Source organism: Diplotaxodon limnothrissa, linkage group LG2 (assembly GCF_057381915.1).
Source record: "Diplotaxodon limnothrissa isolate DT_005_m linkage group LG2, D_limnothrissa_male_GT1.1, whole genome shotgun sequence".
Taxonomy (NCBI): domain Eukaryota; kingdom Metazoa; phylum Chordata; class Actinopteri; order Cichliformes; family Cichlidae; genus Diplotaxodon; species Diplotaxodon limnothrissa.
This window is the reverse complement of record NC_140597.1, coordinates 4,148,780-4,176,403: the sequence shown is the minus strand read 5'-3', so window position 1 is coordinate 4,176,403 and position 27,624 is coordinate 4,148,780. Positions and strand designations below refer to the sequence as shown.

Genomic DNA, 27,624 nt, shown 5'->3' with positions numbered 1-27,624 from the left:
GCGTGTCATATCTACGTTGTTATTGTCTTCTTCGTCACTGGCAAAGGGATGTTTTAAGTAGACTCGTAGTTACCGAGTCTCTGGAGAGAAGTTTTCTGAATTCGTGCAACAGCGAACTTAATTTGATTTCGGCTTGCGTTTTTCTTTCTTTTTTCCAAAAATTCTGCCACAGAAAAAACGTCCTGTCTTCAACTTACACAGGATCCGCACTTCCACGGTGTCTCCTTCACCCCCCGCGGATTTTCAATTAACGTCTGTTGGAAGTAATTTCGGTGGATTGCTATAATGCCTCCGACCACACCGGGGAAGCGCGCCGCGCTCTGCCGGGTTTGGGCTCTAGCTTTCGCTCTGCTGGTGTGCGCTACATCGGTGAATGGATGCCCACACAAGTGTAGCTGCTCCGGATCTCATGTGGACTGCCAGGGTCTGGGTTTGAAGACTGTGCCCAAAGGAATACCGAGGAATGCCGAGCGCCTGTAAGAGCAGTTGTTTTTTTTTCAACTTATCTGTAATTGCATCAATTTAACCAAAGTTCATCATAGAGGGCACTCTGACCTTATTATTCACCTTTTCTCCCTTTGCATTACTCCCATGCTCCTGAATTGTGGATAGTGCATTTTAAACTTAACATGCTCTGTAGGAAAACTGCACGTTTTCGCAGATTTTTCCGAGCAAAATATTTTGAATACCATCCATCCATCTTCATCCGCTTTATCCGGGGCCGGGTCGCGGGGGCAGCAGCCTAAGCAAATACATTTTTAAAAAACATCTCGAAAACTTAGTCGTGCATTGTTAAACTTTCATCACTTGCACATAACGGTACTTATTTCATACAGCAGGCTACTGTAATAGCATCCATGTGCATCAACATCCCATTTAGTTTATTAAATTCATGTTTTTATATTATCTTATAAACCCCCGTCCTGTATGTAAAACTCTGGTACTATTTCTGGTACTTTTTTATCGTTGTTGCCATGATTACTACTCAGGCTATATAAAGTTGGGACATAACTTTTATATAAAAGTGGATAAAGCTTTTTTTTTTTTTAGACGATGACTGGCTTTATGTGGCTTTTAAAAATCGTAAGGAAACTACTGCTATCAAAAATCCTGTCAGCATATTACTCAAAGGGTACGTCTTACTGTGAAAAGCTGCAATGCCTTTAGTTTAAAATACTGCTATTTTATTCTAGCTTAATATATTGCACACACAAAAGTGCCCTAAAATCACCTGCGACCCCCAATGAACAGAGGTGGTTAAGAAAACAGTCACCAACTATGTTTTTAGAGAAAGCTTTTGAAATTTTAAACAGGTCAAAAGAATGTGAGAAAGTCGCCTTAAATCACTTTAAATTGTATTCTTTCACATGCCTGGGTAAGACTTTCTAAAGTTTTGTAGAATATGAGTAAAACTGAACTAGATCCTCAGTGTTTTTCACTTCAAGAACTACTGGTTCTTTCTTTCTTTATTCTTAGCCTGGGTGACAGTTTAAAATCATATTCATTCCTTAGGCAGGGACAGAACACTGACAGGCGCTGCTGCCACCTCCAGCCTGATCTTGACACGTATACATCAGCGCAGCCACACACATGCACTCACAAACACACACCTTTGCTGTTAAGGTATGGAAGTGATTATGCATGACAACAGAGCAGCCAAAAGCCCTGCAGGGGATCAACAACAGACCTAACCTGAGACAACAAACACAATCAGTAGGCTGCTGAGGAAAGTGGGGGGTCATGTTTGTGAATATGTGTGAGTGTGTGTGTGTGGATGTGGGGGGTACTGGTGGATATGAACATGTGATTAGCATGTGTGTGTGGATTTTTGCTTGGCTGAGCTGTTTCATATGTTTGTGTGCCTGCGTGTTTGCACTGGCTGGTGTGATTGCTTTTCTTGTGTGTGTATGTATGAGTGTTAACAATGAACCCCCATACCTCTGCTATTCAACAGGGCTGTTGTGACCTCCTAGGACCTGTTGGCTTTTGCACAGTAATCCCCCGAAGACATTTAGACCCAAGAAAAATAAATAATTAGAGCAGGTTGTGATGGGGAGGTGGGATAACGGGGTCTTCTGCGTCTCCCTGGGGTCCCCAGGGTGGAATATTTGGGGTAGCAGCGCCCCCTCCCTCCCTTTTCAGTCCAGAAACTCTGTGTTTATGTTTCTCTGATTTATCCAGGTCAGTGTTTCAGATGTGACTTTGGCCAAGAGTTGCTCTTTTCCTCCCTCTTTTTCTACCTTCATCTCGTTCTCCCTCTGCAGATATATTTTAGGGAGTCTGGGTTGGGAAACATTAAAATGGATGAGATTCTAGTCCTAAAGGTTACAACAGACACTTTGTTTTAAGAGAGATGAGCATCATTGCCCTAAGCAGGGATTTGATTTTGACAGTTGTGATAAAGTTCATGTGGACAACAGATTCTTGTAACAAAAAAGTTGTTAACTTCTAAGTAAAAGTTGTAAATTTCAAAAAGTTTCTCAACTATAATCGAATACTTCCACACTTCACCACTGACACATTTACAGATTGCAAAAGCGTAAGGTGATGATTTCCATTGGCAGAGATTCTTTAAGACTATAAGTTTTTATTTTTTCGTCCATATTTCAAGACTTTCCGGGCTTTTTCTATGGTATACTAACACACTCGTCATTGTGGCTTGACATTATGGTATAACAGACTTTTTCATGGTGGCAAAAACTGGCAATAAACTTGAAGTGAAGTGAAAAGTCACAATTAGGGATAAAAGTCCTTATGATTTGGGTTAAAAAAAAGAACTTTATGAATTGTTCATGCTTAAAAGAGTTTAACTGATCATTTTAAAATGAAATGGACCATATACATTTAAATCAATTCACATCATCCTAGAGTAGAACAGCGGTCCCCAACCCCCGGGCCTCGGACCGGTACCGGTCCGTGAGTCGTTTGGTACCGGGCCGCGAAAGTTGAGGCTCAGGTGTGAAATGTATGGTTTTCAGGGTTTTTATCGGTTTTCAGCGTTATTTTGTTATCGTTTTTATCGTTAACTCGGTTTTCCTGGGTCTTTTCACGTGTGTTATGAATAAATCTTCTTTTTTTCGGTACCGGTACTAGTTTTATTTTGTTGTATTTATCCGCGACACCTTAAAGGCCGGTCCATGAAAATATTGTCGAGCATAAACCGGTCCGTTGGGGACCGCTGGTGTAGAATATAGTTCAAGATCTCTGTCTAAATAAATAAATAAATCTGGGTAAATTTCCAACGTCCAAATTTAAACGTGCGACTATTTTGCTGGTAATAACTGAAATGAGTAAAGATAACATAACCCCCCTGGAAATTACGCCCATGGTTTCAACATTGCTTTAAATATTGTAGCACTGAAATCCTCCATCTTTTTTCTGATTTAAAAGTTTTCTTGTCTCTCTCTCGCTGAAATATTAGAAAATATAATGTGTATCTGTTACCTCACAACACTAGAACATGCATCAAGGGCGCAAAACATGTAGCATTTAGTTAAGGCGAGGCTTTCACCTTATCTTTCCGGGAAAATGTTTTTCAACTTCTACATTGCCGCACCCTCTATAGACACATATATCGAATCAGAGTAATTTAGAACGATTGCTTGAAGTTTTATGAAACCAAATGTAGAAATTCACAGCAGAGTAAAGCAGAAGTACGTGACACATGGAGTTAAGAGGATTTCATGATATACTGTCACATTATATAACACTGAAACATTTCACAGTGGTAAATTTCCTGAGGAACGGTGGATGCCTGGAGTGAAGAGAATCAGTCAAGATGCACTGTAAAGCATGAAAGCACTGTAACACTCATGTAGCTTTCACAATATGCCCCCACTTAGCCTTTTTATTACACACAGTGCGAAAGTTTGAATCTAGTTTCTTTCTGCTACATGTGAAAACGAGTAAGCAAGCGCCGCAGTCCACCTGTCATAACCACAGAATCAATCTCTTTAAAAGCCCGGTCTTCCTCACTATTGTAAACATTTGGAAAGGTTAACGAGAGAAAAACTGTGGTGGCCCCAACTGTTCACTTAACAGACACACTCACATGCTGCCAGCCTCAAAGATTACCTCGGGCCAGTCAATTCCGTAATGTTCTACTTGGAAAGCCACTTGAGGCCTCATTTGCATCTAATTTGAGTGGAGGGTTTTTGGGGGTAGCTTAACAGGCTTAACGAGGTTGGGTAAAGTGAATTGAAACATAAGAACGGCTTTTCTCTCTCGGGTTCGGTTCACACCTGCCCTACAGGGTCTGCATAGACACACATACAAAAAAGCACAAACACTTTTTTTCCCCTGAGATTCAAATTCCAAACTGTTGCCTCAACTGCTGTGAAAATGTGGGAGAATCAAATGCCGTAAACTCCAAAGGGAGCTTCCAATCGCTCGAGCTGCAGTTTGTTTTTTTTCTGCATGTGTTTGTGCAAGCTTTGCATGTTTTAATTTTGTCACAATGTGCATGTGTGCATGATTGCATCCTCATACATGCACTGTGTTTGTAGTTGACTGGCAGCAAGTTTCCTCAGCCAGCTTTGCACGAGTTTAACAGTCTAGTTTTCTGTTCCCTCGCTAACACCACCAGTAAATTTTGGCAAGATTTGTACAGGCAACACCTTCTGTGCTTTCTCTCTTCTCAGCTAGTTCTTTCTCCCCTTCTGCTCTTTAATTTCCCTTCCCCTCCAAGCTTTTTATCTTTATCCCACCGTTGTTTTTTCTCCTACATCTCTCGCTCTTTCTGCCCAACTTCTTTTCTTCTCTACTTTTCCTTTGCTTCACTCCTCAGTTCTACCACTTTTTTTCTGACCTCCACCTCCCCCTCCGACGCACGCACTCACACACACCATCAGTTTGCCAGCAGCATCTCACAACCCCCATTTCCCCCCAACGTGCCAGCCTACTGTACCACAGAGCGCATAACAGTAGGATCCCTGCTGCTGCTGCTGCGTGTGTTTGTGTGGACACACACACTTTAGCCGCTGCTTCTGGCTCTTATCAAAGCTTAGTGTTGATTGGCCAGTGGGCGCTCTAACCACCACACCCTCGGCTATGAAATGGCATTTCATGGTGGGGCTGGAATTTTGTGTGTGTGTGCGAGATCTCTGAATACTTTGGTTCTATCCTGCGCATGGAGCAGACCAGCTAATTTGTGCTGACATAGTTCTAGTTCCCTAAATTTGGAATAATTTGATTGGATCAATCTGCAATGACTAAAGTACTGTGGTGTAGACTTCCCAGCTACTTTTGGCTCTGTCTTGAATATTTATCTGACATCATTGCAAATAACAGTGTTTTGTATACAGCTGCTAGCCCCACCCAAAGAGTCTGATAATGTTAAGTTCAAAATGTGTTCCAACAGTTTTGATGTGTTCCATGAATCTTTAGTTGTACTGCTTTGTTTTATGGGAACCAGGAAACTAATTATGATGTTTGTGCAATATTTCTGCATATGAATGAACACAGCCTTTGGTAACTGTTGAACAAAAGCCATCGTTAAGTGGAGACCGTTCTTTACTGTTATCGTGGGTATGATGATGATGTAATTTGTCTGAAGAGCAGCCGAGTGTTATTGCAATAGCAGACAGAGCTAAACTCAGAAGTAAAAACCACAGTGAGCTTGCTGTTTTCCAACAGCCTCTTAATGTCACGCCTATCATCCATGGCCATCTTGTGGTAATCACTTTGTGCCCTTCTAACTATGTTTGATTCAGTTATGGTATGCCAAATGGCACAAGTGAGGCTAACCAACATTTAGGCTCCATTTCTAGGTCAGTGGGTGATATTCTTTTCCTCAAGTTTCTCCAGCATGCGGGCACATGACCTTTCTATATAATTACTTTAAGCTTGTCAAAGAGGGAGCCAGCTGGCGTTGATAGTGGGCACTGCCCTTCTGGGAAATGGATCAAGCCGGATGCTACATTAAAACATACAGACATATTCAGATGTAACGAACAAACTAAACACATGGAGGTGCACGTACCGGAGTGTACTGCACTTGTGAGGGCTCTTACTATATACAGTAGGCTCTTACTCTAACCTAATCATCAATACTAGAAAATCCAGTTTTGAACACAAAGTTAATCCTAAAGCCTTATTGTTGAAATGTGCGTTGGTTTTTCTTTTTTTTTGGTCTATTCTCAGCACATTACATATTGTATCAAATTATGCCAAAGCTGAGACGGATGAACATTGTTTCCTGGGAGCATAAAAGAGCTTCTATAATGACTCAGGGGTGGTCAGTCCATTTTCTTTCACGTGAGAAACTGGTACTGATATGAAGGACAGAGCCAAGAAGCTTATAAAGAGATAAAATTAATATTAAGCAGACTTGAGTTCCACTTGTTGAAACAGTCCCAGTTTCTCATGTGACCCTTTGGGGAAATTAATTACCTACCCCCGGACAAGCCATCAATAACTAACACATTTCATTTGGAGTATAAAACGGAAGAGAACATGTCTGAAAATCCTTCTTAACCAAGCTGGACCAGAAAAGGTCTGTTAACTGTGATGGATGTGAACACCGTGGGTGTTTATTTCACAGTTTGCTTTCATTTCCACTTGAAAGCAAGTTTTGTTAACCTGGGGGTTGCTTTAACACCTGTGTGATTAATTGACAGCTTGTATTTTCTTCTTCTTTTCGCAGTACTAATGTCTTAGGTGACCTCAGTAATTAACTTCTGGTACGATTACAGAAGAATCCTGATTTGATGGCGACTGAAAAAATAGGCTACATGTGATTTTCTTTTAATCTTCAAACAGCTATTTGATGCAGTAAGAAGCAGCCGAAATGTTAAGGTCCCAAAACGGGTCCTCAAAAACTTAGTGCAAGAGAACACGCAGGCATGAAAAGGTACATAATTTAAATGAAATGCATATTCATGAAGCACATAAAAATCTAGCCTGCAGTCCCACACATACAGTGCACACTCATCATTAGGCAGGCACAAGCTCACACAGTTCACTCTCATGCATTCACCAGAAATAACATGAAACTGGTTAGATGGAAACTTTGACATATAATGAGAGAGAATTTGTGTCACATAGAAACAACCCAGAGTCACGAATGACCTTCTGTGACTTTCTGCTGAATGAGAAGTCCTCAACTTGGAGGACTTCAGAGTGTGTGTCATACTATAACACTAGTATAGATTTGTGTGTGTGTGTGTCTATGCAGTGAGCTTGGAGTTGTTTGATGTTAACAAGCTATGCCACTGTTTTGTTAGGCCACTGTCACCAAAGCAACATATTATTTCCCTTCTGCACGGACTTTATTTTCTCAGTGTGAGTTTCTGTTTGTACTCCTTCACTACACCTGTGTATATACATTTTTATGTGGTTATTTGTGGGTATGTGGCAGAGTAATAGAGTGACTTCCACCACAGTGTTCAGTTTGCAGGCCACTGCTCAAATAGACTATTTATGGAGTCTGGAAGCTTATGGAGAAACAGGTCACTGCACTGTGCATGCATGCATCAGTGTTTCTGTGTCTCTGTCTCTGTCATTCATGTCCTCTTTCAATCTCTCATTCACCCTAATCTCATTTTCTTATCCTCTTGTTCACTCATTCTCATTTTTTTCTGACCTGGGCCCCATTGAGGAAGCAGCAGGGCTTGTTCTTGTCAAGTGGCCTCTCCGCAGCCAAATTACCCCTCCACCCGCACCCCAGCCCATTCACTTACAGTACAGCAGTAGTAAATCGAGACAAAAGCAATGCAACCCTATAAACTCTTGCAAAGAAAAGAGCTAACCAAATACAGGGCTGGTTTACAGCCCCTTTGGCTTGTGACTCTAAAAGAAAGGGATGCTTTCAGGCGTCTCCCTAATGTGGTCAAGCCTGTGTGGTTAACAGCGACACCAAACTATGAAATTTCTCGAGGTGGATCAGTATTAAGATAGAATATAGACTATGAAGGAAGGGGAAATAAATTGGGACTGACAGAAAACAAACCAACTGATGATGGAACACACAAGGAGATGCATTACTCTCTCAGATTTCAACAAAATCTAATCAGTCTGGGGTATTAAATGTGAAAGCTGCATAACAAACAATTTAAAGGACTGAGACATAAATAGGAGAGAAATGTGGTGTAAGAGATGAAGATGACTTTAAGGGGGAAAACAAATCCAATAAAGCTAAATCAGAATGAAGCAGTGTTAAAAAAGAAAAACCCAAAATTGAAAGCACAGATTAGATAGGAGGGAGATGTATTTTGCATCATTCAGACAGGATTCCCCTTTATGGAGTGAAAGCGAGTGTCCTTCAGTAAAGGAAATATTTAACTGACTTTTATCTCCGGTCTCTCTGCCCTTGTTTGTACCTTTGTTCTCTTTTCTGGTGCTCGTCTTTCATTATTTTGTTTCACTTGGCATTCCTAGAATCCAGCAGATTGGACAGCTCTAAAACAAGCGTATTTATTTGTACAGAGAAGGATTACCCAAATATGGGTTAGCAGGCATAACTTAAAACTGCTAGCAAAATTTCCCCATACCTCTGAGAAGTATACACAGCCAGCAGAGTCAAATAAGCCCCTTTTCCATTAGTACCTACTCAGATCGACTCGTCACGGATGGCCACGACTCGACTTACATTTGTGATTGTCCTCATCACAACGCATCCGAATTAATACCCAACAAGAAAGGTGGATGTGGAAGAAAGAATCTACCTGCTGCTCGGTCTCTGGCTTTTCATCAGGGAACATGGCTTTGTTTTTGTAGCCATTTCCCTCGTTCCCTGGTTTTTAAAAATGGCGGTTTTAATTTTCGTGAATGAGATGCGCTCATGAATCATCGAGTGACGCCACTGACCAGCCAATCGGTGGAATGCAGTCAGATGACGTCACATTTTAGTACCTGCTCGGATCGTTTGGAACCCTAAGCGAGCAGGTACTAAAAAAGTACCAGGTACTATGACCTAATGGAAAACCCTGAAAACCTTGGCGAACCGTGTCGACTCGATCCGAGTAGGTTCTAATGGAAAAGGGGCTATAGTGATGTCTTGCTCTAGCTGCAGGAAACCTATTGTAGCAGACAAACCTTTGATTTCTTGGACAACCGAACAACAAACACTTGATGCAACGACTGTAGTTACAGATTTAACAAAGAGACACATAGAAAAGATACTTGTCCCAAGTACAAATGGTTCGCTCCATTTGTACTTGGGACAAATGGAGCGAACCAATGAGATACACTTACAGATGTACAGTACAGGCACTTGATCATAAGTTAAAAAAAAGCAGAGCCAGAATTTTAGAAAGTAAAGGAATGAAATACTAATTAGCCTGCTCTGTAATTTTTCTTTTAATTTTTTTTAATTTTCAGCGTTTTTAAACAGATAAATTAGGCTTCAGCACTTTTGCTGACAGATATGAAACAACGCTAATGCTGACATATTGAATCTTTTTATTTCTCTGTTTTCCTGAAAGCACAGCCTTTAAATAACCTGCCTTGTGTAATTTAAAAAGAACCTGATCTCAGCGCTCTCAAAGGTACTGTAGCTTGCGTTTGCACTCATTACTTACTTTTTTTTCTTTTTAATTGTGTGTATATGAGAATAAAGAATATGTGACTGCCCAGAAAACTCTTGAGTGATGATTGCTGTATATCCCAGAGAGCAGCTTTGTAACAGGAGACAGTTTATTGCCTATTATCATCACTATGACAAAGATTCAAAACAGCAGTAAAGGGTTGCACAGGAGACCAAATGTTCCACAAACTCCCCAAGATTTCCAAAACTGAGTTTTTTGCAAACTGTTGTAGGTAATATACAGACTCCAAGTGTAGGCTGGTGTTGATCAGGTTTTCCTTTTGAAAGCTTTCCATGGCTACATCTCTCAATTGTGTTACTGACTCAATCTTGTGCATGTAACAAAGATAATTCGTCATAGTGAGCACACTGCATAAATGAAACAGTTAAACAGCACATAAGCATCTATCATTTTACCAAGCATATTGAAGACCTGGACTATTATTTGTAGGTGCTCCAATTAGCTGCTGCATGATAGTTGATTTTTTTCCTTTATTATCTAAGATATTACATGATATGGGGCGATCGTGGCTCAGGAGTTGGCAGTTCATCTTGTAATTGGAAGGTTGCCGGTTCGAGCCCCGGCTCCGACAGTCTCGGTCGTTGTGTCCTTGGGCAAGACACTTCACCTGTGGCCTACTGGTGGTGGTCAGAGGGCCCGGTGGCGCCAGTGTCCGACAGCCTCGCCTCTGTCAGTGCGCCCCAGGGCGGCTGTGGCTACAATGTAGCTGCCATCACCAGTGTGTGAATGTGTGGATGTGTGGATGACTGGATGTGTAAAGCGCTTTGGGGACCTTAGGGACTAGTAAAGCGCTCTCTCTCTCTCTCTCTCTCTCTATATATATATATATATATATATATATATATATATATATATATATATACATATATACGTATATATATATATATATATATATATATATATATATACACAAATACATTTACCATGATCCCTGTTACTCTCTTGATTACTGTTGGGCTAAGTCTCTTTCTCATTCTTGTTAATGATATACTCTTGACTGTATTTGATGTGTTTAATTTGCCCATGCTTCTCCCTACTGGCACATGCACCAGTCTGTGTGTTGATCCAGTTTCCTATTATGCGCAAAGATTATACCTTCTTTTTGGTCTAAATGTATTTATGACATCTAAAGTTTTTCCTCATATGCTACCACTGAATTTATTTTTCACTACTGTTTTCACAGTTCCACAAAGGCTGCTAGTAAAGTCTGCATAGGCCAATTAATCTTCCCCCTTTATTTGGTGTACGTTTCACTTGCTACATAGATGTGCTCCTTAAAAGTGAGAGCAGAAGAGAGCACTTAAAGCTGCCTTAGTTTGCATTGGCCAAATGTAATATCTAAACATTTGCAGTGGATGGATTTCAGCTATAGCAGAGCCAATTTCAAAGCAGCATGACACCTGGCGAGCACAGAGCTTAGAGGAAAAGGAAGAGAGCAATTAGGATTCCTTGTGTAAGTGATAGATTTAGAGAATGAAATTGAGCACATCTATCTATGAGTGAGAAGGACGGAGAGTAAAAATGGAGGAATGAGAAAGTGAAGCGGCACAAGAGCTTTTGGAAAATAACATGAGATTAGCACAGGAAGTGAATGCATTTGGAAATGAGGTGTGGGATAGAGGTCAACAAAGGATGAAAGTGAGTGAAAGAATGAAGGGAGAGGAAAAAAGGGGAAAGAGGAAATGTCACAGTGTCCGAGACTGATAAAACAGAGAGAGGAAACTTCAGTGCTTTATCTTTATTCCCTATTGTCCCTGATAGAGGGGAAAAAGAGGACAGAGTTCAAGAAAACAAAAACCAGACAGACAGAGATACAGGGTCAAGGTGAGAAAAAGAAGCACAGCTAATTAGCCAACAAGCAGACATGTCAAAACATTTAAGCTCAACACTGAACTCTGATAATCTTTTACCACAGTGGCGTGTTTTTCATTTATTAGTATATTTGAAGTCACCTGATATTTATCGTTTAACATTCCTTTCTAAAAGTTCTCTCTCTTGCCAATGGTGTAGCCAACCAATAATATTGTCCTGAAGGCAAATCAGTCCTGCTGCCACCTCCACCTCACACACACTATGCATTTGTCACCGTAAAGTCAACCCCGTGTGTCACTCTAAGGCAGCCAGACTGCAAAGTTCACTTCTCACTGGTCTAGAGTGAGATGTGGTGGGGGCTGTCTCTGCCTGTGTGTGCATGTCTTTGTTGAATGGGATATTAATTCCCTGGACACCTGCTGTTTGCATTCTTGTCTTATCCCCTAGTCGCAAACACACACATGCTTGCACGGCTTACTTCTGCCTGTAATGGAAACAACGGTTAGGGCTTTTGTGCTAACGTATTTCATTAGTAGTCTGAATGCTGGTCAGTTAACATTTGATGCTAAGTTAAGCTTTACTGCCAGGTGGGCTGTACACCTAAGCTTTAACAGACCAGGTGCATGAGAATGGCAGCCCCATCAGCTGTCTTTGCTTTGCTCGTAATGAGTTCTCTGTGCACACATTTACTTATTCCAAGGAGTTAAGTGAATAGATTTACTAACTCATGTAAAAATACTGTGGGTAGTGCATTTTATTTATTATTTCTGAAGTGTACCAGTAGCACCATTTAGTTATAATGAACAGAATTCTTTTATAAAAGAGGGAGTTGTTGTTTATTTATATTATGCTAGGTATGACTGGTTTTCTTACCTCCTAACAATGCTGTGCTTTTTTTTGACAGCTTTTTCCGATGACATCACTGCCAAGCAGTGTGCTGTGCATCCAAGATTTTCATTTAATTTCATGCCACTTGTCTGTGTGTTTTCATGGCAGCGATGTAGACTCCACAGTTTTTAGGCAGCGAGGTTTGATGGGATTCTGCCATTGTGCTGTACCTGGAACTGTATACTCAATAATTGCTTAACTGCAAAGCAATCTCCTTAGTAAGAGCAGAAGTTTCCACTGTGAACATAAGAAAGATGGAGATAAGGTTTGAGAGATTAGAGAGAGAGAAAAAAGAAAATAAGGGTAGGAAAATTGTAGCCAAGTGTAAAACAGTGAGAGATTGAGATAAAAGAGGATAGATTAGGGATGGAGAGGAAAAACAGATGAAGGTGAAGAAAAAGTGTTTAGTCAACTGTGAAACAGTGAAAGATAAGACGTGAAAGATCGAGACAGGGAGAGACGAGAGGGAGATTACTGAGAAGAAGAAGAAAAGTGGAGAGTAAGGCTGGGAACGCTGGGTAAAGCTGGCTGTGAGAGACTGACAGACGGACATTAGAGAGCAATGATCAAAGAGAGATTTGAGATAGATGAGGAGGAGGATGGAGCGTAAATAGAAAACTGAAAGATTGTAACCAAGGGTAAGCTACACATCCACTAAACACTTCATTAGGTACGCTTTTTCATTATGGTGGTGGATCTCTTTTTGCCTTCCGAGCTACCTTTGCTCTTCATGCCATACATTCAACAAGGTGCGGGTGAGTGTGGAGTCCATTTGTGTACGGTCAACTTAATGTCATGTTCAAGAAATTAGTTTGAGATGATTCAAGAGAAAAACTGTTTTACTGATAAGAACATGTTTGGTGCACCTGTTTGACTTGCTGGAATCAGCCATCAGAGATGGATCATAAAGGGAGGGACAGGAATGGTCAAGCACATTACTCCCATGTCATTACACAACCATCAGCAGTCCGAACCATTAGTAGAATAAGATTAACCCGTGTGAGAATTTTAGTCACGGTTTCCTGTTCTCAGGTGACAGGAAAGTGGCAGCTAGTGTGGTCCATCAACCCATGCCACTTGTCACTTAGGCTGGTCTTATCTTACTGTCTGAAAGATAAGGGGAGATAGCAGAGGGTACAGCCAGATTTATGGTCAAGCAGTGGTAGTGCATTCGCTGTCCTTTCCACTCAGGGGATGCCCATCTGGAGGCAGTGTAAAAAGCATGTGGTACACCCAGTCTGTAGGCTACTCTTACTTGTGCTGTTGTTGGTCCATCAGCCAGCCTCCCATTCCCAGTGAACCTCACTGTTACCCTCTTCTCTATTCCAGCCCACTTGTCAACCTGTAAACATTTGTCAGATACTTATGTCATCCGCTTCCAATGATGCGCAGTCAATATCTTCGCAGGGGTAGGGTGAAAACCTCTCACCTTCTGTACAGCTAGACTATAAGTGTGGTAGAGTAACAAACATGAACAAGAAAAACAGTTTATTTCTGAAGCAAATCAACTCTTTCCTCATGTTCAAATTAATAAATCAAACCCCAAGAAGGCTTATCAAGTAATTGTCAGTGCCTTGCATTTCAAGGAACTGGCAAAGCCAAACACTTGGAAAGCTTGTGACAAGAACCAGCAGCTTATAGTCTGGATAGTGAAGCAGCTCACTGTCAAAATGTTATCTGGTGTCTCGAATGTCTCACATGAAACATTAAGATGGATGAGACTCGGCATCAACGTGAAACTTCATTCTGCTTTCTTTGTCTTTCTCAGTTCATTGCTTTAGTGAGCTATACATTAATGCAAAAGTATTATACCTAAGCAGAGGATGTTTATGTCAAGCTCATTTCTCAACATGTCAGTTTATTGTCGGAAAGCAAAAGTTAACTTCAGCTAGAAATGTGGGCTGCACTCAAACCAGAGACGTTGTGAATAAAATAGCGGTTGCTTCCAAACCCCTGGGCATCTGACAGACGATGATAGATTTAAAATCTATTTTAAACATGCAGTGTTATATCGTCCCACAAAACTATTGTTTATTACTTGTTTTCCTGATCATGTGGTGGTCGTTTTGTTCCAGTAGTCATGAACAGCATTGCCGCAGTAACATTTTGGTCTTCACCAACACCTGAGTGAAACAGTTTGGTTGTTTCTGTGCTAAATGTTCTTAAGCATTCATCACCTAAACATCTACTTTCATTTTATGCCATTAAGTGTTGACGTGTTTTATTAACACATTATTGTGGGGAAAAAAGGCGTGTCTGGAAAAGAGGCGGAGGGCAGGGGTGAGAATGAACTGAAACATTGTAAATCAAATCCACTGAGTTGAGAGTTTCTACTATTCTCTGCAGAGTTTTTAACTTTTCATTAGAAACGCTCCCCTGCCCAAACCACACAAACCCCTTTTCTAGTAGTATGAATGGACATTTTCCTGCTGTGTGCCACTTATGAGAAAGAATATCTGTGGAAAATATTTGAAGTTGTTGTGTGAAAACATTGTGGGATCATGTGCGATATTGCCATCTGATCTATTGTTTGGATAAAATATTCACATTCAAACCCTTTTCAGTGTTTCATATTTTTGAATGTAAACACAAGTACGTGACAGGGATCTCATTTCTTGTTGCTTATGATTTAAGCCAGCTTTCCTATACTTCATCTGACGTGCCGGGTTGGATCAGTCATTTTTGTGACATCCCACTGCTACATATGAGATATTGTAGTTATTCATTACTCTGGAGCCCTTTCAAGAACACCCTGTTGGACCAAGGACCCCATTTTGCGCTTTGGAGGACTGGTCTGGCCTATAGCAACCCTCCCTGTCACAAGCTGGGGAATGGCTCTTATTAGTGGCCCTTGCTATGTCAGCTTGAGGAAGCCTTTTGAAACCTAATATCGTCTTAAATCAGATTTATAAATGTTTAGGTGTATTATGAAAAACACACACGCTGCCTGCGTTGGCAAAACCTAGTTCTGTTTGTGTGTGTGTGTGTGTCTATGGTTCTGAGAGCGAGTGAAAGCTTTGGAGGAGCTCTGTGTGTGAAATAAGAGAGAACATTGTGTGTGTGCTGTTTGTGTGTGCCCTTTCTTTCTGTGTGTGCGTATGTTTTTTTTTCCTTGCCCTAATTCCTGCAGTGCGACAGCGTTTCAATAAACATCAAACCCATATAAAGGGAACCAGTCTACACACACACACACACACACACACACACACACACACACACACACACACACACACACACACTCAGGCAGTCAGTTCATATTGCAGTATGTATACATTTTGCGCCCGTAGTTAAAACTAATTGAATGACAGTCAGGAAACATGATAAGCTTTTAAACTGTGACATTGGAAAGAGAAAAAAAAAATTTTAATTGAAAAATTTGTTTTCCAGTAAATAATTGTGCATCAGAACAGAAGTTTCTCGGTGCTTGGTTTGCTTGTGTTTGTACTTGTATGCATGTGTGTGGGCCTATATGCTGTGGAGCATTCTCATGCCCTGTCCTTCTGCCACTTGGTGGGCGCTTGTTTGCTTTCACAGTTGTGTTAAAGTTACATTATACTCACAACTGAATGTAATTTTGACTGAATAAGTAATTTTTATCCTGTTTTTCTCTTTCTAGGGATTTGAATAAAAACAACATCACCAGAATCACTAAAGTGGACTTTTCTGGCCTCAAGAACCTCAGGATTCTGTAAGTTTCTTTCCTTTTTTCAATCAAATTTTTAGTCAGTAAAACATTAGGCTTTGCTCACATTCCCTCCAGTTTATTTGAGGACTTTAACTTATTTTAAATCAGTCAGGATGTATGAAAATGTATAATTCAGATTGCAGTTATCTGCTGAAATCTTCTTGATGTTGCTTCTTTGAGCTGTATGTGAGAATACAAATGTCTGATTACACATTAAATAGTGCCTTTGTACACAGTCTGTATAATGTCTGATTGCACCCATGCGAGAACAGAGCAGGTAATTGTCTAGTGAACTTAGAGCGGGCCATTGGGAATTATGCATCCTGACTTCTGTATACTCTACCCAGGCAGCTGCTTGCTTAAACTAACCTAAATTTTTCTAGCAGAATCCTCTGAAGCTGACTATCTCCTCATATGTGCTGCATGCGAGGAACCAGCACTTCCAGATAGTTGCCATCATTAAGTCACTTTACTTTTTCCTTCTTAGGTACTAAGTTGGCTAATATTAAGTTGAATCTACCAGATACAGTACCATCAGGTCTTTTAATCTGTCCTCTCTTTAATACCTAATTGTGACTTGTATTTGTTTCTTTACAAGGAATCCCATTAACAAAAAAGTTCCATGCTGTAGCAATTAAGCAAATGGTATATTTACCTAATGGGCCCGTATATGGCTATAGGGGGAAACAAGTCTCTATAAAATAAAGTTTCCCATCCTAATGAGGGCATTTAGAACAAGAGAGCATGCAAGTGTACTATCCAAGGAGTTGGATTTTGCAATTACTGGATATTTACAAGGTTAAATAATAGAGTAATGGTGAGCTGACATGCCAGCAACAAGCAGCACGACTTCCATTTACTATACAAGCAGCACAACAGCGAGATGTTGACCTGGTACGGATACGACGATGGGAAACTAAGTAAAGCAACTCATACTGAAAGAGTTAGTCACTGTTCCTATGAAAAAAAGAGAGATTTCAAATTAGACTCTCAAGTCTTTCTGAATAATGCTGGGGAACGCTGACTTTCGCAATTCTGGGAAAACCAAAGCTGAAATTTCAAAGCAGTAGCATGATTGCTTAGAGATGTGCAAACAGGCGAATTTGAATCATATCTATTAAACTGGAGCACAAAAAGTGCTTCAGAAATACTGCTGGTCTTAAAACAATACTCACTCATATGTAACAGAAGTTTTTTGTTATGTACACACTGACTAAAAACAAGATTGCCTGTAGAGCATTAGGGGTGTGCAGCCTGAACCAATTTCATGTGCATCACTGGAGATTTCAACCGTTCTGATATTTTATCTGTTCAGAAATGATCTTGTTTCTGGGGCAGGAAAAAGGGAGCTAAATCACTCTGGCCACCATTACAATTACCAAACACTGAGCAGGTCCTTGTTGGGAAACGTATGAAAATCTTTAAAGTATAAAGTGTATATATTGCATTTTTTACCTTTCTGGCTTATCATATCTGAATAACTACACTTAGTTGAGATTGACTGCTCACGTTCTCTCAGCTGTCCTAATTAAGTTCAAGGGCTCCCTCACTCCTTTTCCATAAGCGACTAAAATCAGTGTGTATGTGAGAACTTTAATAACTATAATCACCGCTGGCTGCATGCAGCTTCCCTCCACACTCTGTTTTAACCAAACCAGCAGATAAAAATACACTCCCAGTACAAATCCGCTAAGGAATGGAAACGAGTTGCTACATGTGAGTGTTTGCGCTTGTATTGGCATCTGTTTATTCATATTCCTAAATATAGGACCAAAGTGGAGTTTGGAACGTATGTCAGTCACTGGGTCAGGATTCATCTGTGCTTGAGTTTTTTAGGTAAAAAACAGAAAAATTAAAAATGTAAGTGTTTGCATTCTGCATGCATGAAACACTGTGAGAAGGACCCACAGAAAAAGGCAGTGTATATGTGTGTGAGCTGAGTGTGGCAAGCCAGCAAGTCGTTTCATGTGGTTTGTGATAAACTGCTGTGACATTTCTCTTCTCTAAATCTCTGAAAGAAATTGGGAGGAGACGGCTTGGGAAAGAGGAGATGGTCGGGAGAAAGCGCACTTTCAGAGACATACATATTCTAGTATTTTGGATCCTACAGCACACATGGTCACCAAAAATTGTCTTATCTTTGCTTTAATAGGTAACGCTGTTATATACCAGAACTCTATCTCATTCATTCTCTCTCATAGACAAACATAAGTGCCTAGTTCTGAGAGTCCAGTCATTTCAGCCATATGTGCCTCCTATGGGAGAACTTGTTTAAAGCCGCTAACATTTTTCCCAGGCTAGGTTACAGAAAAAAACAGTATAACTCCTAAATACCCCTGCTTACATCTGAGCTGTAATTACTGATAATTTGTCCTGCAGAATGACTTGTCTGCCCTCATGTAATCTCACTTCTGTTTAAAAACATCCAAACAGCTAAGCGATCTGGTTTTGCATTTGCACCACCAAAGACCACGGGGTGCGTAAAATGAAAATCTCGTAATTAGACTGATTTGTGACGCTTCAAACCTTCCAAATCAATCGATCACACGGCGAGCTGTTTCCTGTTCAGGCGAAAACATCGAATTTGATTCAGGGGTTTGGATATTCTTTAAATTTGCACAACACAGCTTGCCTCTGCATGCACGCTACGTGAACAACACTTAGCCTAATATCTTTGGCAACCTCACTTTGCAAGATTTCTTCCAGATTGTGGCGAAATTGAGTAATTCCAAACAAATTTAGATGTAGGTGAAAACTTGTACTTGATATTGAACGCTTGGCCGGGGAAATTCAGTGCGGTTTCACCCATTGTGTGTGTAAATAATAAGTGAAGTTAATATCCCCTGAAGTATTTCCTTATTTCCTTCAGAGGCCGAGTTCTCGCAGTTTGCTGTAAGGTAGCGTGACATCATTGTTCTTTTTATAACCGTTGACTGAAGTTAGAGTTATTAGACACTCCAGTCCCCACACACATGAATTCAATTCTTGTTTGCTCTCTTTCCCCCCCATCTTTCTCCAATGTCTCTGTGGATGACTAATGCTTGATACAGACCAATATAAAAACAATACCTCATCTGAGCGATATGCCAGCATTGACTCCCCGCACCATGTGTTTGGCTTAACATCCACAGCCTTTCTAAACTTCATTCAATAAATCAGCGTGCAGTTGATCTCTCATTTGGACAAATAAACTTTGATAGTTATTCAGAGTTATGCCTTGATTTACCTTTCCCTGGAGTACACAGGAAATGCTTTTCTATAAGGACAGGAACAAAAAAAAAAACAAACGCTGCTATGCTGGAATGAACATGCTGGATTAATCTTGGCTTGATTGTAAATTATGATTGATGCCGGAGTCAGAAATGTGCACATGCTTATGTGTGTGTTTGGGAATTCTTGCTACCAGTGCATAACTCCCTACCTGCGTTAAACGATTCCACACATACCTTATCGTATGTGTTTGGGGTGTTTCTGTTTAGAAACTGATTCAGAATGCTCAAAAGCTGGAGCTATTTTTTATTTATTTCAGTTAACAGCAAATATTACTGATGATTTTTTTGAAAAACATTTTTATAAAGCAAAAAATGCTCCCTGTAATCAAGAGTTATTTTTCCTGGAAAATGTTTCGTTATACAAAATGAACAATATTGTGAGAATAAGCCAATTACCATCACTCGGTGCGCCAGTTCTTTGAAAGTGTTTCAAGATGCTCTGACTTTTTTATTTATATGTTTACATACTTTATATATATGAATGTGCGAGCGTGTTTGTCTGAGCTTGTTATCTTTCATCCAAGTCCAACATATCTGTGTGTCTCTGTGTAGAGTCAGTATGACAGGCCATGGATTAATGCCTGGATATGTAAACGTTTTGTTTGAAAGAATATTTAAAGAAGAGGCGTGCCAAAACAATTCAAAGTCCACATGTTAGGCCAGACAGGACTCTTTTTGAGATGACTTGTCTCTCACTTGATCCAGCTTGTCATTCTGCATCTTGCTGTTTATATCTGGCTTGTATCTTCCTTTCACTTTTCTCCACCTTTGCTTTTCAATGTTTTCTTTTCTTCCTCACATCATCCACTTTTTTCCCCCCTTCAGCTTCTTCCTCCCTGTCTTCCTCTCAGGACATGTCACTCCTAACATCCTCAGACAGAAAATATAAACACACATATCAGTTGAGATGTTTTCTCTCCATTTCTCTATCCCATCTGGAAAACCTTAGTTTGCCCCCAAAACATGACAACACTGAGAAAGCAATGAAGGGGAGATATGGGTTACACTGAGAGCACCGCAGAAATGACTGAAGCGAAATGGAGAAGATATCAACGGAAGAATGAGAAAGAGATGGTTTGTTAATTGTTTCTTTTGGAGTGGTAGGTTGTAACATTTGTGAAATACTTTGTGTCACAAAATGTTTGTTTCGTGCCAGATTCACGTGTTCAGTGCACTGATTGCTTGTTTATGTAACCGCTTTTTTAAAAGTGCAAGTGTCTCTCGAGTTGTTTGCACTGGCCAAAAAAACACATTTATCTGCTGTTTCTGGCTGGAGATGGACATTCCCAATTCCACGAGTGCCTCACAATTTGATATTTAAATTGAATCATTTTGAAGACAGACCGAATGAAACTGTGTAAAGTTACTGACGTAAAGATCGGCACTTGGGACTTTTCCTGCCTTGTCGTGATCACAAAGAGTCACAGAGTATATTTGCGTGTCTTGCTTTTGCATTTTTAAAGTTACAAAAATAACTACAACATATTTTCTTTCTGTTTCATTGCCTGTCACCACAGTCATCTTGAGGACAACCAAATCACTGTTATCGAGAGAGGAGCCTTTCAAGACCTAAGACTGCTTGAGAGACTGTAAGTATGCCATTATACACAGCTTCCTATAGTGCATATGTGAAAAGAGGTACCATACTGCGAGGTGAAATAGGTCTTTTATGCATGCAAAGAGCTCCATAATAATAATGTGATCTGTCACAAAACTTTTTTGCTGTTTTTCCACTTTGACAAAATTGTACACACCTTTGATTTTCTGCTCCTTACTTGCTGTTCTGTGCAGCATATTCACTGACAGAGATTTCAACTGATTGATATCCAAGTCCACTTCACACACTACCTAGGAATGTGTGTATCTGTCAACTCACACCAAGGCTTTAGGAAACAGAATCAGGGTGTTAGTGTACAACACAACACTTCCCACACATACACACCTGCATGTTTATGAGTCCTGGTTAGAGTGATGATGGGAAGACAGGTTCCAGAAAGAGGATTCCTTTATGTGAGACAAAGACCGAATGACACAATGTGAGTGTTAGAGGTTTTTTAGGAGTGGCATCCTCATAAAAAAATATTGTGTACAGCAATTCTAAACCCAAGAACGGGCTTTGTAATGAATGTTGAATTCATAAGCTGAATATTTCTTCATTCAATTTATTTCACCATTGATGCAATTTTATCTGAACACTGTAAATTTGTCATTATCTTCTTTCAAATTGCTTTTGCAGTCTGAAAAAGAATGCCACAACATTATTTATTTTGATTAACAAATGTGTGTCTGTTGTAAAATCATTCATGAGAGTAAGAATGGGAAGGAATTTACTTCACACATGGATGGTATTTTTCAGTATACATGCTGCAGAGTGGAGAAGAGAGATAAAACCATTAGATCACTGCAGCTGTCAGCAGAGCTCTCCTAAAATCCAGATATGCTGAGCGACAGAGACGTGTATATCTTCCCTCTAAATGGAGATCACACATATGATGTGAAAGCAGAAGGTCACTGCCCACTTTAATGTTAAAAGGCTCTTTAATGCAGTGTGTCAGGAAGGGTGAGAGGTTACAGAAGAGGGGGAGGGAGGATGTTGGGAGTCTTAACAGTTGTTTGCCAGAACTCACATAGACAGCATTTCAGTTATTCGAGACATTTCAACAAATGTTCTTATGCCATTTTAGCCCATTTAATAAATCAGAAATTAAATATCTATGCTTGTTTGAGGATGACATTTGTTCTCCAAAATGAATCTTTCTAAAGAGGGGAAAAACTGCTGCAGTAGATTAACGGTAATAACAAGAGCCTGCATTTTTTACTTTACTGATAGTAAAATGGTTTTTAAAATGCTTTCTTGACAGGGTCTCTGATGTTGTGTCTGCCAGGGTGAAAGGTCAGGGGTGAGAGGCCCTGACGCTGAGTCCATGTGATTTATGGAGTCACAATGTGAAAAACATGGGGCTTATTTTGTCATCCCCTTGGGTCAGAGCATTCAGAAAGTCTGAAATGCCAGAATTCATAGCCATTTGTGCTTTACTCAGTTATAAATGAAGGATATTTTGCAAAATAAACGGCATTTGTTAAGAGGTGTCTTTTCAAATTATTTCTTTTGTTCTTTATTTGAGAATAAAGCCCTGCTCATTATGATTAGTAAGGTTTAGTCTCCAAACTCTTTCATTTTTTCTGTGATTCTGAGTAATAGGAATAATTTGCCAAAATATGAATGCCACAGACATGTGGTTTGGTGTCATTTCAAAGGTTCTAAGTAGGAAGAAAACCTCATCATTAATGCTTAAAAATACACAAAGAATTATTCTCTTGAAACTATATCTGTGCTCTGAGCAAATGTCCTTTAATGACTCGTAGCTGTAATAGTAGCTGTGCTGTACTCACATACTAGCAGGTATTTTCTCCCTTATTTATTTCAGGTGGTGTGCATCTCAATTATTCTTTCCATTGGTGTACACAGGAGTGAAAGCCACTATCTTATTATCATTATCACAGGGTTAAAAGGTTGGTGTCTGTGTCTTCTCCAGCACAGATCCTACTTTGTGACCCTGCGACCCTCCACCCTTCTTTTCTTTCCCCTTTCCCTTCCACGCCTCGTTTCTCAGTGTAATGCTTTGGTAGCCTGATAACACTTTCACTCCCTCAGCTTTCACTGTCTTCGTTATCTCTACTTTAGCCAACCCCACCTTTCGTTGCACACATGCATACACAAGGAAACATCTTTTATCCTAAAACGCCTCGTTCTGCTGCTGTCTTTCTGTTCATCAACCTGAATTTTTCCACTCTTTTCTTTTTGGCCTTTGTAATTTAAAGTCATGTGTTTATCTAATTTTCCAATGAAAATACTAAGATAAGGAATGCTATTTTGCATATAAAGTGTGACTAAAAAGATTTTCATCCCACAATAGTTGAGAAGACGCATCAGAGAGTTTTGCAAAAGATTGCCGAGAATATAAAACCATCCACAGGTGGCAATAATCAAACATATGAGCAACGATGTGGTTAAAATTGGAATGTAAAAACATTCTGTATGCGAGAGCAACACTTATAGATTGTCATAATTATGTGGGTGCCTTTAACTTGTTTTTATTACTTGTTATTACTTTTCCCGGGGTCATAACTCTCTGTGGAGGTAAATGTTTCTGTGTAAATGCACATGTTCAAGTCTTTGGTCACATTTATTATATTTTAAACAAATATGTATAGCATTTTAATTACCCTGTGGTTGCATCCCGGTGTTTAATATGAGGTGCCAGACACGATAAAAATGAATAAAATGTTAGGATTTCTTTCCCCTCTTGCCTCCCCACTCTTTGTTGCGGTCATGTTTTTGTTTTTTTCAGAGGCAAACATATTTGTCTCATTTTCTTTGCATTCCCTCGCATCCATTCCGATGGATGAGTTTTGGCAATCCCACTCCAGAAATATTATAACATCTGTGAGTCCTTATATTGAGAAAATGACTGTTATTTCTCTTACTGATAAATTCAAAAACTGCAGCTAAAAAGTAGCCAGAAATGCACAGGAGGAATTGACGGTACTGAACAGGCCAGTCACAATAGTGCAGGACACAAAGGTTTGTAGGATTTCAGAGCAGTTTGCAGTTCTGACGTACCCACCTAGCATAGATTTAACACAGCGGTATAAATCCTCTGTAAGTTTGTAACTTTATGTTAAAACATGCTTGTAGCCCAAAATTGGTCCATCTCACACTATCAGGTTAAAGCATATGCAGTGAGGATATATTGCTAATGCACTTTAAGGAGTGTAGAAACTGATGTCCTGTATACACAAACCATAGTGTGATAACCTCTAGGCCATGATCACAGGAAGTCAGAGGCTTTTCCATGAGTTTAAACTTGCTGACCTTTAAGGTCATTCAGTCAGCTGTGTGGTGATTGTTCAGTCAACACAAAAAGCGCGGATGCGACTGATTTATTAGAAGATGTTTTTGCCCTTTTTCTCTTCCCAACGACATGTTTTCCTTCATTTTCCTTCTTCTATTTCTCCCTGCAGTCGTCTGAACAGAAACAAGCTCCAGTTTCTTCCAGAGCTTCTCTTCCAGTCCAATCCCAAACTAGGACGACTGTGAGTACACTTTGATTTTCTTTTTTTTTCATCTTCTCTCCATTCATGATCTCTCTCTGACTCTCCTCCGTCATTCCGTTTCCCCTTTTGTGCCGCTTTTGATGTGTTACGTGATCCGTTTGAAAACACGACCATGGTGTCAGAGGTTTTATCCTGGTTGAGGGTTCAGGTCTCGCGCCAGGTGACACAGTGCCGCTCTGTGCTCCTGTCGAGAGTTGAAAAAGGCAGTGAGTGTCAGATGTGTGCGTTTGTGTGAGTATGCTTGATTTTAAGAGGTGAAAGTGTGCCTGCAGTGAATGTTTTGCTTGGACTCGTGTGGAATTTTTATTCAGGAATATTGAGTTTTCCCAGAGTGTAAGAGTGTAAGAGCAGGTCATACTGATGCAGCAAAGCCTCCCACTTGTCCTCCTCCTCTCTCGTTTTCATCTCACATTCCCAGACATACTCTCTCTCTTTGTTTTAGTCCCATTGGTGCATCCATGCTGCCTCCCCATCTGTGCTCTTTCTTTCCACTCAGGTTGTCAGGTTCTCTATTTGTTTTATCCTCAGAGAGGATAGTCAGCTTAGGTTGAAGGTTGAAACACCTTCTAAACTTTATAGCTGTTTACATTGGGCTTCTTTCAAGAGAACTTGGAGTTAGAGTGTGTGTGTGTGTGTGTGTGTGTGTGGGTGCATGCCTGAATTTAATTGTGTGTATAAGTATTATTGGGTGCGTCTATAAGTTTGTACACCCTACTGGATATTTATTTGTGTTACATGTGTCATATCGATGCTGCGTTTCAACATATCAAGTTTATGTGTGTTCAGCATGTGTGTGCATGCCTATGGTGAGAGGTGTTAGGATAACAAATACCAGCGCTAGGACATTAATCTTCTCACTTCTCTCATTCTCTTTTATAATGTTTCCATGAGGCAGAACCCATTGGAAGCTACTGTAACAGTTCCTTGTTCAAAAGATTTTTGTTCCATGTTTTTTCACCTTTTTGAAGTGTAGGTTGACCAAAAAGCAGAAATTAAAGGAATACTCCGGTTACTCCACAATTACAAATTCGCTGGCGAGAACTAACATGTTGATTGAAAGGTTTTGAGCTCCCTCCTTCACGGAGAATGACAGCTATAGTCAGCTTAGGTTTGCAACACTTAAAGCGGATTTGAGCAGCGAGCCAGAGCCATTCCAGTGTCACAACATCAACATGTCCAAAGAAATGTCAAAAATTTGATTTTTTTTTTCCACAAAATAAATTAAATGTACTTTTCCAGTGCATATATTCACATCCTCATACTTCCAAAGCTTTGCTGAAAGTATTTTGGGCTGGCACTGGAGAAGTGGATTGTGTTGCAGGAAAGTTTCTGTGGACATTTTATGACATTTTGATTTGTTGGTCCACTGTTCAAACCCTTTCTTCCATAACCGCTGTGACTCAAAGAAATGTTACAAGCTTTTGCAGCAACCTATCAACCTACAGGCAGCAACTATTTAATACTCAAAAATGGATTCCTGAAAGTTGAGCTTTATAAGGAGATTGACTTGCTGTTTACAATCTGAAAGACTGGAATAAACATTACGTGCACAGTACATCATGCCTTTTGTCCACTGCAGGCTTCTGCCACTGTTAACACAGGTATTAATTAATATACTGCTATCAGCTTAAATCAATGCTTATTTATCAGTAGAACGTTTGTTCTGTACTACCTTTTTCAGAATAAAAGTGATTTATAATGTTGTCAGTTTCAGTTTTCCTCCTTAGTTTCTCACCGTGATATATTTTGTTGGACGGACATATTTTGTGTTTCATATTTTTGTGGTGATGTGTGATATATTGCTGAGGCAGAGTAGACTGCTAAATTGTCATCTACGTCAGCTGTGGCTTCCAGGATCACACACAGTTAAAAGTCCTCATAAACGCCAGGGACACACACAGTGACAGATGCAAATGGAGACGAATACAAATATTCCATCACACGCACATTTTCACATGGCATTTTTTTCAAACCTTTTCCCTTCTTCTTTGTGAATGACAGCCTTATTTCCTCCACCTCCTGGCTTACAACTGTATAAAACCCCTAATTGCTCTCGAAAGCTATTATTTATCACCGGTCGAATATGGATCCCTATAGAGCTCTCAGACAACTCAGGAGAGTGGAAAGGGTGAACGTGTTCCAAACTTAACATTATAAATCTCATGTTCTTTATGTCCCTACTTTGCCATCAGCGCAATCTAAATTACAGTGTCTGGAGTTTCCTCCGGCACTTTTTTCTTTCCACTTTTCCTCTTTTTTTAGTGCTTTTTCTCCCATCCTCGCTGTGTTTTCTAAGGAAGTGGTGGTAATGTAAGCACCAAGGTATGTAGAAGAGAGCGTGTGTATAAGAGGGAAGGGCAAAAAGAGGAAGAAATGTAGGTAGAATTATGGGATAGAGAGAAAGTCAGATGGTGGGAGACTTGCAGAGAGAGTAACAGCAGGAGAGTAAGGAGGAGGAGACAAGGAGGTTTGCTGGTGGCTTTCTGGTTTGGGTTCGTAACCTTCCTCTCTGTCAGCCTTGGTTAGATATTAAATGATGGCAGTGTGATAGGAATTACCTCTTAACCCTCCTATTAAAGCTCTGTGGTCTGAGGTTTGGAAAAGGGAGGAGTTGGAAGGAGCTGGACTAGCATTAAGTGAAAATAGCCATGGGTTAGACGTTTCACTCTTGAGGAGGGTGCAGGGGTTCGGATAAGAGGTATCAGACTGGATAATAGTTTTTAGTCTAGTCTTTAATCCTGCAGGACTATGAATCAATCAAAGAGGTTGTCTCTTAATGGAAACTTTTCTAATTTAGCCTTAAGTGCTGTTGCTGAGTGCCTGACAAAGACTAATGGACAACACATATAACGGAGGTCATGAGAAAGGAGGGAGATGGATGGATGAAGGGATGCTGGTGGAAGCGGAGTCTGTGGTCCCTCTAGGTGCTTGGTAGGGGGGAGAGAAAACATAAATGGGAAGGTTGAGATGGATCGTGGACTGGAGTCTGTGGGTTTCAGTGTGTGCAGTCTGTGGTCGTTTCCCCCCACAGTTTGCAGAGACTGCGGTCTCACAGCACATGCACACAGACACACACGGTTGCACATAGTAAGCTCGAGCTCTGAGTAAAATACATTTGCGAAGAGTGTAATGAATTTTTGGTTTGAAATATAACGTATTGACGATATCTCAAATGGAAAAATGAAAGCTACTGGTTACAGGGCTTTTGTGCCTCATGCACATTGCACTGAGTCAGGGAGGTTTGCTTTGTTAAGTGACTTGATGGCTGTTGGTCTCCTGTCTAATAATGCTGACCCAGACTGAG

At 40.2% G+C, this 27,624-nt stretch overlaps 1 protein-coding gene across 1 annotated transcript in view; it reads left to right on the top strand.

Annotated features, from left to right (window-relative positions):
• The first annotated feature begins 285 nt into the window (after positions 1-285).
• The window catches only part of slit3 (slit homolog 3 (Drosophila)), a 233,203-nt gene continuing 205,864 nt past the window's right edge, over positions 286-27,624 (top strand). Inside the window, exons 1-4 of the mRNA XM_085365888.1 lie at positions 286-476; positions 15,862-15,933; positions 20,720-20,791; positions 24,228-24,299. Of these exons, the coding sequence (XP_085222014.1) occupies positions 286-476; positions 15,862-15,933; positions 20,720-20,791; positions 24,228-24,299 (407 nt within the window). The remainder of the gene's footprint in view (positions 477-15,861; positions 15,934-20,719; positions 20,792-24,227; positions 24,300-27,624) is intronic.